At 47.4% G+C, this 19,071-nt stretch overlaps 1 protein-coding gene across 1 annotated transcript in view; it reads right to left on the reverse strand.

Moving 5' to 3' along the window:
* Nucleotides 1–2,223: 2,223 nt before the first annotated feature.
* The window catches only part of LOC140398823 (lysophosphatidic acid receptor 6-like), a 40,900-nt gene continuing 24,052 nt past the window's right edge, over nt 2,224–19,071 (reverse strand). The window contains exon 2 of the mRNA XM_072487783.1: nt 2,224–3,414. Coding sequence (XP_072343884.1) covers nt 2,359–3,360 — 1,002 coding nt within the window. The 5' untranslated portion in view covers nt 3,361–3,414 and the 3' untranslated portion in view covers nt 2,224–2,358. The remainder of the gene's footprint in view (nt 3,415–19,071) is intronic.

The following is a 19,071-nucleotide window of genomic DNA, read 5'->3' on the forward strand; positions in this document are numbered from 1 at the left end:
GTCATTTAAATACCCCAGAGCAGATCGTACCCAATCTGTTTTGAACTTGCCTACTTGGCTTTAATGAAGATTGGATGTGGGTACATGATCAATCCACTCTCAGCGGGGGGAGATCATTGAAAACTTTTAAGAAGATTGCATTCCTCCATTTTAACAATGTTTATATTTTTAACTCAAATCCATCAGATTGCCGGGGTATTGGGAAACCTCAGTAGGTAAAAGGAGACAACAATGCTTGATTTATCAGTTAAGTGCCTTTACAGCACTGCTAGTGAGGCAACAGGCGCAGCATTATTTCCTACAGGCCTGATGGATTTAGCGTTTAAAGTCTCTCTCCCACATTAGTGATCTCCTCTGATCCTATCATCACTGATAACCCAATCCTTCCTCAATCTCCCTGCGATCTCTCAGTTTGTCACCCCACCCACTGAACCTCCTGATACCACCTCCTCCATTCCCCCCTACCCAACCCCCACAAACCTCTTCCACCATCTTGTCAATGTCCACACTCAACCCTGCGATCTGTCAGCTTCGCTAAAGCCCCCACATTCATCCTCGACCCCTGCAATTATCCATCTTTCCCAAACACACTTCATCCGTCCAATCCCTTCCTTCATCACTTTAAACTACAAATACCTTGGCGGCGGCCATTTCTGGAATCTTTCTTGCCTGACAGGGCTGAGGAGTAAAAGAATTACTGTGGACTCAAACTTTCAAAACTTTTGGGGAAAGTCCATACTTCTGGAGTTTCTCAACTTTCTACACTCTGAAACCCCACCCTGCCAAATATCAGAGGTAGTCATCTTGACTCAAAACCATAGCACCAGAAAACCTACATGCCTTTCATCCACAGCCCATTGAACAGCCTCTGAAACAATTAACTAAATGCTGCCCTTATCAATGCTAAGTATGCTGAGGAAGATTTTTTTTCTGCAGTAAGTGTGGTGACATTCAAAATGAACTCATTTGCATTTGCAATTTGAATACACAAAGTGGAGAGAGGAAATATTTGACAAAATGCTTTTAGCTTGCACCATCCACTAATACATACTTAGAACACCGTGTATAGTTTTCATTCCCATATTTAAGGAAAGATTTACTTCCATTGGAGGTTGTGCAACAGAGGAGGTTTTCTAGGATGATGATCCCGGGTAGGGATCACCATATGAGGAAAGATTAAATAGATTTGGCAGCATGCTCCGTCCCGCCACTCCCATTTTCTGGTACGATGCGCCCCTGCTGGCAGCGGGATTCTCCGTCCCCGCAGCCATCCAATGGGAGTTTCCCATTGTGGGCACCCACACGCATCTGGGAAATCCGCGGGCGTGAGTGCGCTGCTGGCAAAACGGAGGTCCCGCCGTCGGAGAATCCAGCCCATTGGGTTTGCACTTCTTGAAGATCAGAAGAATGAGAGGTTATATGATTGAAACATGTAAGATTCTCAGGGGATTAGACAGGATAAATATTGGGAGAAAATTTCTACTCATGGAAGAGTGTAGAACCAGAGGACATAATCGCAGAATAAAGGGGAGCTCCTTTAAGATGGATTTGAGGAAGAATTTCTTCTCTCAAAGAATGGTGAATCTTTGGAATCCTTTACCCCAGGAAGCTGTGGAGGCCGAGTCCTTGAACATTTTCAAGGCTGAGGTCGATAGGTTTTTAATCAGTAGGGGGGTGAAGGGTCGCGGAGAGAGGACAGGAAAGTGGACTGAGTGAGTGTTAGATCAGCCGTGATCTTATTAAATGGCGAAGCTGGCTCGAGGGGCTGAATGGCCTGCTCCTGTTCATATTTCTTATGGTCTTAAAGAAAGAATTTCCATTTAAGCAGCAACTTTCACCACCTCCAGATGGCAGAAACAATCACAGCTAATGATATGATGTTCTTTTAAAGCACGTAAAATAAGCTGCCTCACAGACTAAAACCAGTTGTCTGGTTATGATAGATTCATTTAAAGGCACATGGTTGTTTTGAAGCAAAATATAGTTCGAAGCCCCAGGATAGTTATTTATGGGTTCATGGGACGTTGGCATCGCTGGCTGGACAACATTTATTGCCCATCCCTAATTGCCCTTGAAAAGGCAGTTAAGAGTCAACATTGCTGTGGATCTGGAGTCACATGCAGATTTTCATTCTAAGGACATGAGTGAACCAGATAAGCTTTTCCAACAGTGGTTTCATGTCATCATAGACAGATTTTTATTGAATTCAAATTTTACCATCGACAGCGGCAGGATTTGAACCTGGGACCCCAGATCATTACTCTGGGTCTCTGGATTACTAGTCGAGTGACAATGCCATTATACCACTGCCTCACCTGATTTTACATGACTACAACTGCAGCAGAAACATTTCAGTGTCTAAACAGTGGGTCTTGCTGCTGCAATTGAATTATCTGCATGGGAACTTGGATTCCACTGTTTGCAACGACACCTGAATCGACTTAGAGTTCCTTTGAAAGCTTCTTGAAATTTCCGACTGGAAAACCAGTAGAGTAGAGGATCGAGGCAACAGTTCACATTGGCTAGCACAATAGATGCATAATAAATGTTTTCAATCTTGTAAAGCCACTGGCACTTCTCAGGATAGAACTGTTTCACTATGACACCAACTGAACGTGAGACTTGTACCGGCAAGCAGCACACAAGGAATATAACCAGAGACACGGCAATCATTCCCATTGATTTCACCTTCATCGCTGTTCTCCTCGAAAGGCTGGTATCCATTTTGACTATATAAGAGCCAAGTAAAATATAGCAAGTGACCGAAACCAGAAATGGGATGATGAAGCCAGGGAATATATTGACCATGCTCCATGTGAAGTATACAGATGACATTTCAGTTTGGTGTATACGTAAGCATTGGGTAACATTGCTCATTTCAGATGTTTTGAGGATAAAAAAGAATGGCAATGCGTTAATAAAGAGGAAAATCCATACGCCAATGCAAACTGCTTTCATAAACCGTTGGTTCTTAAAAATACAGTGTTCAGTCAGGCGCACAACTGTGATATACCTATGCAAACTCACCAAAGTGAGAAAGTAGATGCTGCCGTACATGTGTATGAATAATAAGAACACTTTTAGCTGACAGAGGAACTGTCCAAAGGGCCAATGATTCGCCATTGAGAAGTAGGTGATCATAAGTGGTGCTGCTGGAGCAATGCTAATGTCCGATAAAGCCAGATTAAACTGGATGATCATTCCGGTTTTCCATTTCTTGAAGCGAAACCAAAACGTATAAAGGCTTAAGGCACTCAGAACAAAACCAATGATAAAAACTACACCTAGAAAAGTAGGGATGAAAATAACCAGCTTCTGAAGTTTGCATGCAGGATTACTGATTGAAGTATTAAAGGTCATTGTTTTGCATTGAGAGTAGTAGAGCTGTCACATCTGGTCCCTCGGTTCATTTACCTAGGAAAATAAGCAAATACACATATTTAAATTGAAATACAAAATTGCAACCATTGCAGCGTTTTGAAATGCACATTAAATATGAAATTAGAAATGTGGATCAACCCTGGGCAGCACGGTAGCATTGTAGGGCAGCACAGTAGCATTGTGGATAGCACAATTGCTTCACAGCTCCAGGGTCCCAGTTTCGATTCCGGCTTGGATCACTGTCTGTGCGGAGTCTGCACATCCTCCCCGTGTGTGCGTGGGTTTCCTCCGGGTGCTCCGGTTTCCTCCCACAATCCAAAGATGTGCAGGTTAGATGGATTGGCCATGATAAATTGCCCTTAGTGTCCAAAATTGCCCTTAGTGTTGGGTGGGGTTACTGGGTCATGGGGATAGGGTGGAGGTGTTGACCTTGGGTAGTGTGCTGTTTCCAAGAGCCGGTGCAGACTCGATGGGCCGAATGGCCTCCTTCTGCACTGTAAATTCTATGATAATTTATGATAATCTTCTCAGATGTAGATAAGGTTGCCAAACCTGGATTGGCCTGGAATTGATGCTCAATCTCTAGGTCATTGCTGTGTGCAACCCTGGAGAAAAATCACAGGGAGGTTTAAAAGATTGTTTGTCTTTTTTCTTTTCTTTGAACATTTCTCTTTGCCAGATACAAAAATATTTGGCCGACAGACGAGCATGAATGAGGAGGCAGTGGCGTAGTGTAGTGGTATTGTCGCTGGACTAGAAATCCAGAGACCCAGGATTTCTGAGGACCAGGTTTCGAATCCCACCACGGCAGATGGTGGAATTTAAACTCAATAAAATATCTGGAATTGGTCTCATGATACGATTGATGTAAAAAAAACATCTGGCAACTAATGTCCTTTAGGGAAGGAAATCTGCCAACCTTACCTTGTCTGACTTACATGTGACTCCAGAGACTCCAGACCCACCGCAATGTGGTTGACTCTTAATTGGCCTGGCAAGCCACTCATGAAACCACTATGAAACCACAAAAAAGGAATGAAACCGGATGGACCCAGGCATCGGAAACGACAAGGACAAACACAGCCCAGTCAAACCTGCTAAGTCCTCCTTACCAACATCTGGGGGCTTGTGCCAAAGTTCGGAGAGCTGTCTCACAGACTAATTAAGCAACAGTCTGACATAGTCATATGGATAGAGTCATACCTTACAGACAATGTCCCAGACACCACCATCACCATTCTTTGGTATGTCCTGTCTCGCTATCAGGACAGACCTAGCAGAGGTGGAAGCATAGTCTGGAGAGAGTTGCTTTGGGAGCCCTCAACATCAACCCTGGACCCCATGAGGTCCCATGGTTTCAGGTTAAGGATGGGCAAGGAAACCTTCTGCTGATTACCACATATTGTCCACCATCAGCTGATGAATGAGTACTCCCTCCATGTTGAACACCACTTGGAGGAAGCACTAAGGGTGGCAAGGGCACAGAAAATGCTCTGGGTTGGGGACTTCTACCAAGAGTGGCTTGGTACCACCACAGACCGGGCTGGCCGGGTCCTAAGGTAACTGCTAGACTGGGACTGTAGCAGATGGAAATACTTGACCTCATCCTCACCAACCTGCCTGCTGCAGATGCCTCTGTCCATGACAGTATCGGTAGAAATGACCACCGCACAGTCCTTGTGGAGACAAAGTCCCGTCTTTACATTGAGGATCCCTCCATTGTGTTGTGTCGCACTACCACCGTGCTAAATGGAAAAGACTTTGAACAGATCTAGCAACTCAAGTGTGGGCATCCATGAGGCGCTGGGGGCCATCATCAGCAGCAGAATTGGCATATCTCCCACTCTACCTTACAACCAAGCCAGGGGATCAACCCTGGTTCAAGGAAGAGTGCAGAAAAGCATGCCAGGAGCAACAAAATGAGATGTCAACCTGATGAAGCTACAACACAGGATTACTTGTGTGCCAAACAGCATAAGCAGCGAGTAATAAACAGAGTTATTCGATTCCACAACGAACGCATCAGATCTAAGCTCTGCAGTCCTGCTGTGAATGGTGGTAGCCAATTGAACAACTCACTGGAGAAGGAGGTTCCACAAATATCCCCATCCTCATTGCACATCTGTGCAAAAGACAAAGCTGAAGCATTCGTAACAATCTTCAGCCAGAAGGTTTGTGTGGATGATCTGTCTTGGTCTCCTCTGGAGGACCGCAGCAGCACAGATGTCAGTCTTCAACCAATACAATTCACTCCACGTGATATTAAAAAATGGCTGAAGGCACTGGATACTGCAAAGGCTATGGGCCTTGACAATATTCCGGCAATAGTATTGAAGACTAGTGCTACAGAGCTTGCTGCACCCCTAGCCAAGCTGTTCCAGTGCAGTTACAACACTGGCATCTACCCGGCAATGTGGAAAATTGCCCAAGTTTGTCCTGTACACAAGAAACAGGGCAAATCTAATACAACCGATTACCGCCGGATCAGTCTACTCTCCATCATCAGCAAAGTGATGGAAGAAGTCATCAACAGTGCTATCAAGTGGCACTTACTCAGCAATAACCTGCTCACGGATGCTCAGTTTGGGTTCCGTCAGGTTCACTCAGTTCCTGACCTCATTACAGACTTGGTTCAAATATGGACAAAAGAGATGAATGCCAGAGGTGAGGTGAGAGTGAATTTTTAAAAATTAATTTACTGGATGTGGCATTGCTGGTTAGGCCAGCATTTATTGCCCATCCTTAATTGCCTTTCAGAAGGTGGTGATGAGTTGCTTTCTTGAACCACTACAGTCCTTGAGGTGTAGGTACACGCACTGTGCTGTTAAGGAGGGAGTTCCAGGACTTTGCCCCAGCGACAGTGAAGGAACGGCGATATATTTCCAAGTTTGGGTTCTGTGACTTGGAGTGGAACCTCCAGATGGTGGGGTTACCAGGTATGTGCAGCTCTTGTCCTTCTAGATGGTAGTGGTTGTGGATTTGGAACAAAGAACAAAGAAAAGTACAGCACAGGAACAGGCCCTTCGGCCCTCCAAGCCTGCGCCGACCATTCTGCCTGTCTAAACTAAAATCTTCTACACTTCTGGGATCCATATCCCTCTATTCCCATCCTCTCTGAGGTGCTCTCTGAGGAACCTTGGTGAGTTACTGCAGCGTATCTTGTAGATGGTACACACGGCTGTCACTGTTCGTCGGTGGTGGAGGGTTTTTTAATGACCTGCACTGGTAGCCACAGTATTAATGTGGCTAGTGCAGTTCAGTTTCTGATCAATGGTAACCCCCAGGATGTTGATTGTGGGGGATTTAGCGATGGCAATGCCATTGAATAGCTAGGAATCCTATGGCATTAACTGACCTCCTGAGCCCCTCCAAAGCCTGTCCGCCATCTACAAGGCACAAGTCAGGAGTGTAATGGAATACTCTCCACTTGCCTGGATGAGTGCAGCTCCAACAACACTTAAGAAGCTCAACACCATCCAGAACAAAGCAGCCTGCTTGATTGCTCCCTCTTCCACAAACATTCAAACCCTCCACAACCGCGAACAGTGACAGCTGTGTGGACCATCTACAAGATGCACTGCAGGAACTCGCCAAGGTTCCTTCAGCAGCACCTACCAAACCAATGACCGCTACTTTCTAGAAGGACAAGAGCAGCAGATATCAGGGAACCACACCACCTAGAGGGTCCCCTCCAAGTCACAGCACCCTGACTTGGAAATATATCACTGTTCCTTCACTATCGCTGGGTCAAAATCCTGGAACTCCCTCGCTAACTGTATTGTGGGTGTACCTAGACCTCAAGACTGCAGAGGTTCAAGAGGGCAACTCACCACCACCTTCTGCAGGGCAACCAGGGATGGGCAATAAATGCTGGCCTACCCAGCGACATCCACATTCTGTAAAATTATTTTTTTTCAATTGGCGAAGAAAGACAGTTTGTCACAAGGATGAATGTGTTCACCGACTAATGAAAGAGCATGGGGGTAAGACACGTGATGAAATCTCCTGGAGCACAATTAATCACAGTTGTCGAACCTAGATGTGGGGGAAAACATTTAGGTTTTGTTGCTAAACCGTGTTTAGGTAATAGCATCATGGTTCTCCTGAATAAATTGGATAGAGCTTGCCCTGTAGTTGGCGCTGATTTCCGAATCACATTTGGGTCAAGATCCAGATAATAAAATGGAAAGATAATAAAGCAAGACATAGGGGGCGGGATTCTCTGATCCTGAGGCTAAGTGTTGATGCCGTCAGAAATGCCGTCGCGTTTTACGACGGCTTCAACAGGCCCCCAGGAACAGCTATTCTGAGCCCTATTCGGAGAATCGGCGGACCGCCGTCGGGGCGGTGTCGCGCGATTCGCGCCTGGCCCGGCGATTCTCCGGTCTGGCATGGGCTGAGGGAATCCTGCCTAGGTTTTCTACTGAGGAGCTTTGCATTACATCTAGCTTAACCCCACTATTGAGTGTAGAATGAAAAGAAAAATTCTGTTTCCAGATTATCTTCGAGTTGAAGGACTAAGAGTTGAATTGTATACCCGATGAGATGGTTTTTGGGTTCCTTGTATGCAGTATAGTACAACCAGGACACTTCGACCCTAACTGTGTCCATACAGAAATATGAACCCCAGAGAAACACCTCTACAAAGTGTTTCAACTTGCCAGGCATCTGGGTTCTGTTGAAAGTGAGGTAAAAAAATCAATTACTTGCGATGAAGGAAAAATAAATGGCATTTATGTAACCTGATATAACCGTGGGATGATCTAACAAATCCCAAAGAGCCTTTGAGGTGTAGTCTCTGTCACAATGCAGAAAACACAGCAGCCAATTTGCACACACACATCCTCTGCAAACTGCATTGTCTGGTTTCGTAAGGGATACAATGTGAGGTCCAATGTGAGGTCTAACACCCTCACACCAGGCTCACTTGGGATTGAAGCTAGGGTCCCATTTAGGTCAGGTTGGTGAGCCAAAGTTGCCTGCTGGACACCACAGACGAAAAGGATTTGAATTTCTGACAGCTCCGTTGCATCAGCAACCCTCAGGGATGTTATGCGGAGAAGGGGGCGTGGTTTCAAGGGGCTGGGGGAAGGATGCAAGCAATCAGGAGAGCGATAAATGGGGGAAAACAATGGCCTTCGACCCTGCAGTGGAGCTCTCTGACTTCAAATCCAGGTAAGTACATTTTCATTTTATGATGGGCTGCGTGGAGACTGTATTTTCATGAACACAGCTGGGCTAACGTTGGATATGGTCAATTCTAGAATGAAAATTTCAAAGAGGCTTTGGACCCCCAATTTGTGGATGCTTATCTGAACATTGATTCCATGCATGGGCACTGGTTAATTCTTCTCCTGCCATCCCCAGTATGGTGGGCAATGTACATCCCGCACATAATGAGTGCACACTTTCTACCCACGATATCATAGAATCATCGAATTGTGGAATTTACAGTGCAGAAGGAGGCGATTCGGCCCATCGAATCTGCACCGACCCTTGGAAAGAGCACCCTACTTAAGCCCACACCTTCACCATATCCCCGTAACCCAGTAAGTCCACCTAACCTTTCTTGGACACTAAGGGGCAATTTACCATGGCCAATCCACCTAACCTGCACATCTTTGGACTGTGGGAAGAAACCGGAGCACCCGGAGGGAACCCACGCAGACACGTGGAGAGCATGCAGACTCTGGACAGTGACCCAGCCGGGAATCGAACCTGGAACCCTGGAGCTGTGAAGCAACAGTGCTAACCACTGTGCTACCACGCCCATTCCATGCCTCAAAAGCAGGCACATTGCTGTCAAATATCAGTGAGTGACATATTGCTCGAAGGAGTATGCTAAATTTTGGTGATTGCTGTTTGGACCTGACTAAAGCAAAAGTCTTTCAATGATTATCGGTGTGCCAAAAATGCTGTTCCAAGTTTCAAAATGCACCTTATCGTATTTCAGAAAACAATAATATTGTTGTTTGAATTTTCATAGCCCAAGTTAGTAATGTTGAATGGCAAGACAATTCTTTGGTACAACACGGGAGCAGTCAAGTTGTTAATCTCGGACAAGTATTTTGAGAAAGTGCCTGCAAGAGAATATGCGTCACCCAACCACTGGTTACTGAGTGGCAGAGGCAATCGGTTAGATCTTGGCTTTGTAAAATAAGTGCCAGCATGTCAGCAGTCTGATTAACTCCATATTTATTTCCACTGACTTCAATGCAAATAAAAATCAGGAGAGATGTACAATGAGCAGCTGTCCCATATCATTGCTTAAAGTCAAGATCAGTGGTTCTTAGGAAATTGTCCCTCCCATGATCGAATATTGGTAAATTGTACAGAACCACACTGCAATATATGATTTTGGACAACTTCCGTTTTCGTCGATTAATCTGTCTGAAGGCAAGTCTGACATACAGTGCCGCAATATCTGCCACATGTGGGGCAAGGGGGCTGCTCCCACATCCACCCCAGCCTGAATAGATATCGAACCCCATGCTGTTAGTACCAGTCTGATCCATACCGGCTGTACAGCCAACTGACATTTGGCAACATGCTCTTCTAATGTGCGTATTGCAGTCTCAAGCTCAAAATAGTGATGGCAAAGGCTCCAATTGTCTTTCCATTTCATGGCTGACGAAGAATCGGTCGCACTCTTAGCGCCTGCTATTGGCTTATGTTGGAAGGGTTTGCAGGTTCATACTCAATCTCTTTGGCCTCGTTATGAATGAACATTCCTTGGCCACTAAGTCCTCGAGTTCGACGTGAACCCAGAACTTCTCTGGCTCTGAAGCAGGCTCACTACTCATTGCTCCACAAAAACTCAGTTGTTGAACAATTAAAAAGGGGGAAGTATCTAAAGGTGTTCATAAATATATGATGTAAATAATATGATGATATAAATATGGATAAATATATAAAAGTCAAGCATTTTAATGGTTTAATTCAGCAAGATCTGCAGAAGTAATTATAGTGCTATTGATTTCATTTGTGCCAGTCTGATTCAACAGCAAAGACTGGTTTCCTTTTTATTTCACAGAAATAGTGATGAGCTATAGATAATTTACATTTACTTTGTAAGACTGTGGATACCAAGAATAGTGGATAACAGTTTATTGAGGGACCACAGAACCTGATATAAAGATTACTGCCCCGATATTTCCCGCCGGGTGGTGCAGAATCAATATGGGTACAACTGGTTTTAGTTCACTTCCTGTTCACTTATATTTTTCTTCCCTTCTCCATGCACACGGGTAGCTCTTTGGTACTTCCCCAGTTCTCATCAACAGAGATAATTTAAGGGCCAATCGTAGCTTCATTGAAGTGTGGGATTGTGTACTTGCCGACGTATTTGAGTTTTAACACATGGGGTGGCGAAGAGGGTGAGGTATTATGCGAGGAGTGTTGATGGAAGCCTCAAGTTTCCTTGACAACAATCAAAATCATCTTATTTGCAGTGAGCTCCACTGCCATGATGACTTTTTCTTTGTACCTTGCCAAGGTTTCACGATTTATTTTCAGCCAGATAACACAAATGATGCAATCAACTTTCTCCTGGCAATTTTGGAATGATGTTTTCGCCTCTCTGCCTACATGCCACCTTCCCGGCCCCCAGCCTCGGAGCCCCGAGCCTGCTGGATAGGAGGCACGTGTGCATGCCACATCAGTCCGCTTCCTCTACCCCACCCGCTGCACTCATACTGGAGCAAACGTCTCTTCCCATCTCCACTCGTAACACCACCTCACTCTCCCCTCCCCTGAACTAGATGAAGAGGGAATCTTGAACCATTTCCCTTCTAACACCCAAGGGTGTACAATCATTTATACCTGCACACTGGACTGGTTGAGGACAGATAACTCCATGGCTGCTTTTTCCCAACGCCTCCTGAGTGTGTCTGGGGGCATCCTCCCCTTTCCGGATAGGATCCCACTCTCCTCTCGCCAAGTCTCACAACAAGACCTCCAATACATTGTTAGAAACCTTGGTGCTTGTCCTGTTCCATGCTCAACCATTCCTTAAAGTACCAGTGTATAGATTCAACTCCATCTATTTCTTGCCGCCACAATGCATCACCACTTTAAGAAGTGCAAGCTGCCTTTAAGCAGCGTGAACCATGTGCAATATTAGGCCCTTGCTGATGCTTTCAATGACTGAAAAGCGCAGCCAGACACATCAATCATTTAAAACAGGAAGAAGCTCCAGTTAACATAGAATCATAGAATCCCTACATTGCAGAAAGAGGCCATTCGGCCCATTGAGTCTGCTCAACACTTCGAAAAACCACCATACCTAGGCCCAATCCCCCTCCCTGTAAACCCACACTAAGGGTCAATTTGTCATGTACAATCCACCTAACCTGCATATCTTTTGAATGTGGGAAGAAACCGGAGTCCCGGAAGAAACACACGCAGACACGGGGAGAATATTGCTGCCTATAGCACAATTAACAGGCACACGTAAATTTCAAAATGGAATCCCCACTTCAGTTGTTTTACTTGACAGGCAAAAGAGTTTTAAGACATTCTTAAAGGGAAAGACTCCCTCTCTTGCTCTGACCATTTACGACTTTCTTTTCTCCATTTCCTCCCCTCAAGGTGCTGTGGCAAAGTTCCATAGAGACCAGCAATCGCCCAAAACCCAGCCAGTCTACAGTCTGTAGAAGGATCATTTAGATCCAAAACGTTAACCGTGTTTCTCGCAGCAACAGATGCTGCCAGACCTGCTGAGTTTATCGAACATTTTCTGTTTTTATTTCCGATTTCCAGCATCCGCAGTACTTTGCTTTTATTAGAGATGCATTTATGATGCATTGGGATGAGTATGAAGTGGCAGTTCTAGGAATAACACATTGACTTCCTGCATTCATTCTGACTTCTGCACTGCACTAATGATTACTGCACTGCATCCACGTACATATTTCCACTGCTAATTATCTGATGAACTGGTTATTTTATGAAGGAACTCTAAACCACAGCCATCCCAACAGTCTGAAAGGCCAACTGTACTTACAGGTACACATATATTATGTATACATAAAGGAACATTCAATGTTGAATTAATTTTAGTCTGTGATGCCCAATTTGAAAAAAAACCCACTTCAATGGCAGAAAGATACTTGAACTAAATGAGCAATTGAACAGTCTTAAAATTATTGCGGCCACAAAAAAAACTAACATTTGGAATTCATTCAATTGTGCCAGGTTTATTGGGTAAGCCACAAAGAAGCAGGATGTTAGTGTGGGATGACTTTCACGGTTTCAAGATTTCAAGCTTTCAGCAGAAAAATGAAATGTCCTTGGACTTCAACTATAACCAATTTCACGAGAAGATTGTCTTGAATAGGGCACGGTTACAAATCTGATTGCCATAACCCCCACATGGACCACGGGGAATCATAGAATTTTCATAGAATTTACAGTGCAGAAGGAGGCCATTCGGCCCATCGAGTCTGCACCGGCTCTTGGAAAGAGCACCCTACCCAAGGTCAACACCTCCATTCTATCCCCATAACCCAGTAACCTCACCCAACACTAAGGGCAATTTTGGACACTAAGGGCAATTTATCATGGCCAATCCACCTAACCTGCACATCTTTGGACTGTGGGAGGAAACCGGAGCACCCGGAGGAAACCCACGCACACACGGGGAGGATGTGCAGACTCTGCACAGACAGTGACCCAAGCCGGAATCGAACCTGGGACCCTGGAGCTGTGAAGCAATTGTGCTATCCACAATGCTACAGTGCTGCCCCTATCATCCATCGTTGATCTCCCCGTGGGACCCATGGAGTACGAGTTTCCAAGGGATGGTGGTCAACCACCTGGGGCTCGCTATGAGCTAACATAAAAGCAGGCCCAAAACTGGGCCTGGTGCGGTAACCCATTGGCTGCGATCCAGTGTGAATCTTTCACTAAATAAGAATCACATCCTGGTTCCAGTAACTTCCTCTTTCTTACATGCTGTAATAATATATTCAACATGCAAGTACACATAAAATACAACACACAATGAGCACAGCACATCAGGTTAGTGTTTAATCATCTGCACCAACAGTGGTCCTTAACCTCTATGGTCACACTGTTGCTTTGCACCTTTTCTTCAACCACATATCTAATCTATTAAGAGTTGATGTGGGCCTGAATTTTCACCAAGATGGAGATCCTCTGAAAATGGTGGAATTGGTGAAAATCCTAAATCCTGCCCCCGAATATGGCACTTCCTTTTTTTAAAATGTTCTTATTGAAATTTTCGCATTTTATGCACTATACATTTGGTAAGGATAAATAATAATAAGAATCTTTCTTAATGTCACAAGTAGGCTTACATTAACACTGCAACAAAACTACTGTGAAAATCCCCTAGTCGCCACACTCCAGCACCTGTTCGGGTGCACTGAGGGAGAATTCAGAATGTCCAATTCACCTAACAAGCATGTCTTTCGGGACTTGTGGGAGGAAACCGGAACACCCAGAGGAAACCCATGCTGGACACGGGAGAACGTGCAGACTCTGCACAGACAGTGACCCAAGTCGGGAATCGAACCCGAGTCCCGGGCGCTGTGAAGCAACAGTGCTAACTACTGTGTTACCTTGCCACCCATAAATGCACCGGTTACAATGTACATGTCATTTTCCTTTGTGTCGATTCCCCCCCCCCCGCTTCATTTGTTGTTTCTGGGTCCTTTCCTGTGTGCCTCACTGCACAATGGGCAGTTATCTGCTATTTATCTGTGGGCGGTGCCCTTCCTTTCTCTCCCCCATTGTGTCATTTGGCCACCCCCCTTTTCTTCTCTCCACTATTCTCAGTCTTTTCTCGGTGGTTCCTTTCGTTATGGCCATGTTCTAGGCCCCCTGGCCTCTGTATCGGCTGTTTTCTGGTTACCCCTCCTTTTTCCCCAGACCCCCCTCCTTCCCCCGCTTCCCTTTCCCGTCTGCTCCCTGTGGTCCCATTGTCTCCCATGCTTCCACCCAATCCCGCTGTTGGCTTCGAACAAGTCCTGGAACAAGTTTGTGAATGGCCTCCACATTTGGACTTTAACTATAACCAATTTTGCGAGAAGGTTGTCCTTGAATGGTGAACTTGATCTTCTCCAGATAGAGAATTTCCGACAGGTCGGCCAGCCAGTCTGCAGCTGTGGGTGGTGCTGCTGATTGTCAGCAAAGCAGGATTCTCCAGTGGGCGACGAGAGAAGCAAAGGCAAGCGTATCAGCCCTCTTCCCCATGAATAGTTGAGGCTGGTTCGATACCATGAAGACTGCCACTCCTAGGCACGGCTCCACCCTCACACCCAGAACTTTGGACATTGCCTCAAGGAAGGCTGTCCAGAACCCCACATTTCTGGGACATGCCCAGAACATGTGGGTGTGGTTGGCTGGGCCTCCCTGGCACCGTTCACATTTGTCCTCCACCTCCGGGAAGAAGCTGCTCATTCGGGTTCTTGTCAGGTGTGCTCCACTTTCGGCTGCATGAGGCTTAGCCTTCCGCAGGAGGAGTTGACCCTGTACAGTGCTTCGCTTGGTGAGCGGGGCCCAGAAGGTTGTTGCTGTACAGGAGGACTCCTCCATCCTCATCCATTCTGTGCCTGTGTCCTTCACCCATCCCCTCACTCTTTCCACCGTGGCTGTCCAGTGGTAGTATTGCAAGTTCGGGAGGGCCAGGACCCCCATATTTCTTCTTCTTTGTAGTACTATTTTGGTGATTGTTGGATTCCCCCCCCCCACCGCCCCACTAAAACACCATAATCATCTTGTCTATTGAATGGAAAAGGGCCTTGGGGAGGAAAATATCGGCGGTGGCGGCTGCAGCGCGAGGAATCGTCGACGAAAGGGACAGAAAGGGAGAAGACACAAGATGGCGGCGGAGAAAGCTCAGGCGACATGGGGGCCCGAGCAAGACGGATTTTTGAGGCGGTGTGTGGAGCTACTAAAGAGGGAGGTGCTGACCCCGATGCTACAGGCAATTGAGGAGCTCAAGGAGGCACAAAGGACCCAGGAGACAGAGCTCCACGTGGTGGAGCAGAAGGTGACGGATAATGAGGACGAGATCCTGGGCCTGGCGGTCAAAACACAGACGCACGAGGCACTCCATAAAAAGTGTATTGAAAGGATCGAGGCCCTAGAAAACAGAGCGCGAAGGAAGAACCTTCGGATACTGGGTCTCCCTGAGGGAGTGGAAGGAGCGGACTGTGGAGCTTATGTAAGTACGATGCTATGCTCATTGATGGGTGCTGAGGCCCCTGCGGGCCCCTTGGAGGTGGAGTGGGCATATCGGATCCCGGCGAGAAGACCAAAAGCGGGAGAACCACCCAGGGCGACAATCGTGCGATTTCACCGCCTTAAAGATAGAGAAGAGGTCCTGAGATGGGCTAAAAAGGTGCGGAGTAGCAGATGGGAGAATGCAGTGGTACGGGTGTACCATGATTGGAGTGCGGAGGTGGCGAGAAGGAGGGCGAGTTTTAACCGAGCCAAGGAGGTGTTGCACAAAAAGGTGAAGTTCGGGATGCTGCAGCCGGCACGACTATGGGTCACGTACCAGGAGAGACACCATTATTTCGATACGGCGGAAGAAGCATGGACCTTTATTAAAGAGGAGAAATTGGATCGGAACTGAGGGACTGATACTGTAGGGAATGTTATTGTTATTGTTATGGTTGATGTAAATAGAGAAGTAAATTGGGATGGGGGGACACACTAGGAAATGTGGGCGCCGGTGAGGGGGGACAGAAGGGACATGGGCGGAGAATGAGGAATGGGAGGGGGAGAGGAAAGGGAGCTGCGCCACAAGAGGCGGGTCAGATAAAGGGATGTTCCCGCGCCAGAAAGATTATGGCGGGAAGACAGGCGCAAGGCGGATGGGAGTTCCCCACACGGGGGGGGTCAAGGAGTGAGCAGGAGTAGCCGGGGTCAGTTGAAGTCAGCTGACTTGCGGAAGTAATATGGGGGGAGCAATCACGCTAGAAAGGGATCTAGCGGGGGGGGGGGGCGGGGACGACGACAACTGGGTTGCTGCTGCGGAAATCAAAAAGGAAATGGCTAAAGAGTGGGTGGACGGGGATGGAATGCGACGCCTGGGGAGCGAGTGGGAGTGCGGAGGCGGGATATGGGACTGGCCTATAGAAGGCGATGGCTAGTCGACACAGGAGGGGGGCAGGTAGCCCCCTAGTGAGGCTGATCACGTGGAACGTGAGAGGCCTGAACGGACCGATTAAAAGGGCCCGAGTGCTCACGCATTTGAAAGGACTAAGGGCAGACGTGGCTATGCTCCAAGAGATGCACCTGAAGGTGGCGGACCAAGTTAGGTTAAGGAAAGGATGGGTGGGACAGGTGTTCCACTCAGGACTAGATGCAAAGAATAGAGGGGTGGCCATATTGGTGGGGAAACGGGTAGCATTTGAAGCAAAGAACATCGTAGCAGATAGCGGAGGTAGATATGTAATGGTGAGTGGCAGGCTGGAGGGAATGGAGGTCGTGTTGGTTAATGTATATGCCCCGAATTGGGACGATGCGGGATTTATGAGACGGATGCTGGGTCGTCTACCGGACCTGGAGGTAGGAAACTTGATATTGGGAGGGGACTTCAACACCGTGTTGGACCCAGGGCTAGATAGATCCAGATCAAAGACCGGAAGAAGGCCGGCAGCGGCCAAGGTGCTCAAGGGGTTTATGGACCAAATGGGGAGAGTGGATCCATGACGATTTCTTAGACCGAGGGCCAGGGAGTTCTTCTTCTCCCATGTCCATAAAGTGTACTCCCGGATAGATTTTTTTGTTTTGGGAAGGTCGTTGATCTCGAGGGTGGAAGAAGCTGAGTATTCAGCTATAGCGGTTTCGGACCATGCCCCACACTGGGTGGACCTGGAACTAGGAGAGGAAAGGGAGCAGAGAGCACTCTGGCAATTAGATGTGGGATTGATGGCGGACGAGGGAGTGTGTGGAGGAGTGCGGGGGTGTATCAAGAGATACCTGGAGGTCAATGACGACGGGGAGGTCTGTGTGGGAGTGGTATGGGAAGCACTAAAAGCGGTGGTCAGAGGAGAGCTGATCTCCATTGGGGCCCACAAAGGGAAAACAGAGGCCAAGGAAAGGGAAAGATTACTGGGGGAGATTTTAAGGGTGGATAGGGAATTTGCAGAGACCCCGGAGGAGGGACTGTACAGGGAGAGGAGACGACTCCAGACGGAGTTTGACCTCCTGACCACCAGAAAGGCGGAGGTGCTGTGGAGGAAGGCACAGGGGAGGAGGTATGAATATGGGGAAAAGGCTAGTCGCCTGCTGGCCCATCAGTTGCGAAAGAGGACAGCGGCGAGGGAGATAGGGGGAATTAGAGACGAAAAGGGAGCCACGGTGCGAAGAGCAGGGAAGATAAATGAGGTGTTCAAGACCTTTTATGAGGGACTGTATAGGTCCCAACCCCCAGAGGGAGAGGAGGGGATGCGGCAGTTCCTGGATCAATTGAGGTTCCCGAGGGTGGAGGAGCAGGAGGTGGAAGGCCTGGGGGCACCGATTGGGGTGGACGAGGTTATTAAGGGGCTGGGGAACATGCAAGCAGGGAAGGCTCCGGGACCAGACGGGTTCCCGGTGGAATTTTATAGAAAATATGTGGACTTGTTGGCCCCGTTGTTGGTGAGGACGTTCAATGAGGCCAGGGAAGGAGGGACTTTACCCCCGACAATGTCGGAGGCGACGATATCGCTAATTTTGAAGAGGGATAAAGATCCGTTGCAGTGCGGGTCTTATAGACCTATTTCATTATTGAACGTGGACGCCAAATTGCTGGCAAAGGTACTGGCATCGAGGATAGAGGACTGTGTCCCGGGGGTGGTGCACGAAGACCAGACAGGGTTCGTAAAAGGGAGACAACTGAATGTTAACATGCTACGACTATTAGGGGTGATAATGATGCCCCCAGTGGAGGGGGAGGCAGAGATAGTGGCGGCAATGGATGCAGAGAAGGCATTTGATAGGGTGGAGTGGGAGTATTTATGGGAGGTTTTAAGGAGGTTTGGGTTCGGGAACGGGTTTATTAGCTGGGTCAAACTTCTTTATGGGGCCCCAACGGCAAGTGTAGTCACGGGTCGGCAAAGATCGGAGTATTTCCGATTATATAGGGGAACAAGACAGGGATGCCCGCTGTCTCCACTGTTGTCCGCGTTGGCAATTGAACCTCTGGCCATGGCGTTGAGAGACTCCAGGAAATGGAGAGGGGTGATTAGAGGGGGAGAAGAACACCGAGTCTCGCTATACGCGGATGACCTACTGTTGTATGTGTCGGACCCAGCGGGGGGGATGATAGAGGTTATGCGGATGTTGAGGGAGTTCGGAGATTTCTCGGGATATAGGCTTAACATGGGGAAGAGTGAACTATTTGTGATACACCCAGGGGACCAGAGTAGAGAGATAGAAGGCCTGCCTCTAAGGAAAGTGGAAAGAAACTTCCGATACCTGGGGATTCAGATCGCTAGGAGCTGGGGAACCTTGCACAGACTTAATCTGACACGATTGGTAGAACAAATGGAGGAGGACTTCAAGAGGTGGGACATGCAGCCTCTGTCGTTGGCGGGCAGAGTGCAGGCAATTAAGATGATGGTCCTCCCGAGGTTCTTATTTGTATTTCAATGTCTCCCTATACTAATCACTAAGACCTTTTTCAAAAAAATAGACAGGAGCATCACGAGCTTCGTGTGGGCAGGGAAAGTC

The sequence above is a fragment of the Scyliorhinus torazame genome, chromosome 22, assembly GCF_047496885.1.
Source record: "Scyliorhinus torazame isolate Kashiwa2021f chromosome 22, sScyTor2.1, whole genome shotgun sequence".
Classification (NCBI taxonomy): domain Eukaryota; kingdom Metazoa; phylum Chordata; class Chondrichthyes; order Carcharhiniformes; family Scyliorhinidae; genus Scyliorhinus; species Scyliorhinus torazame.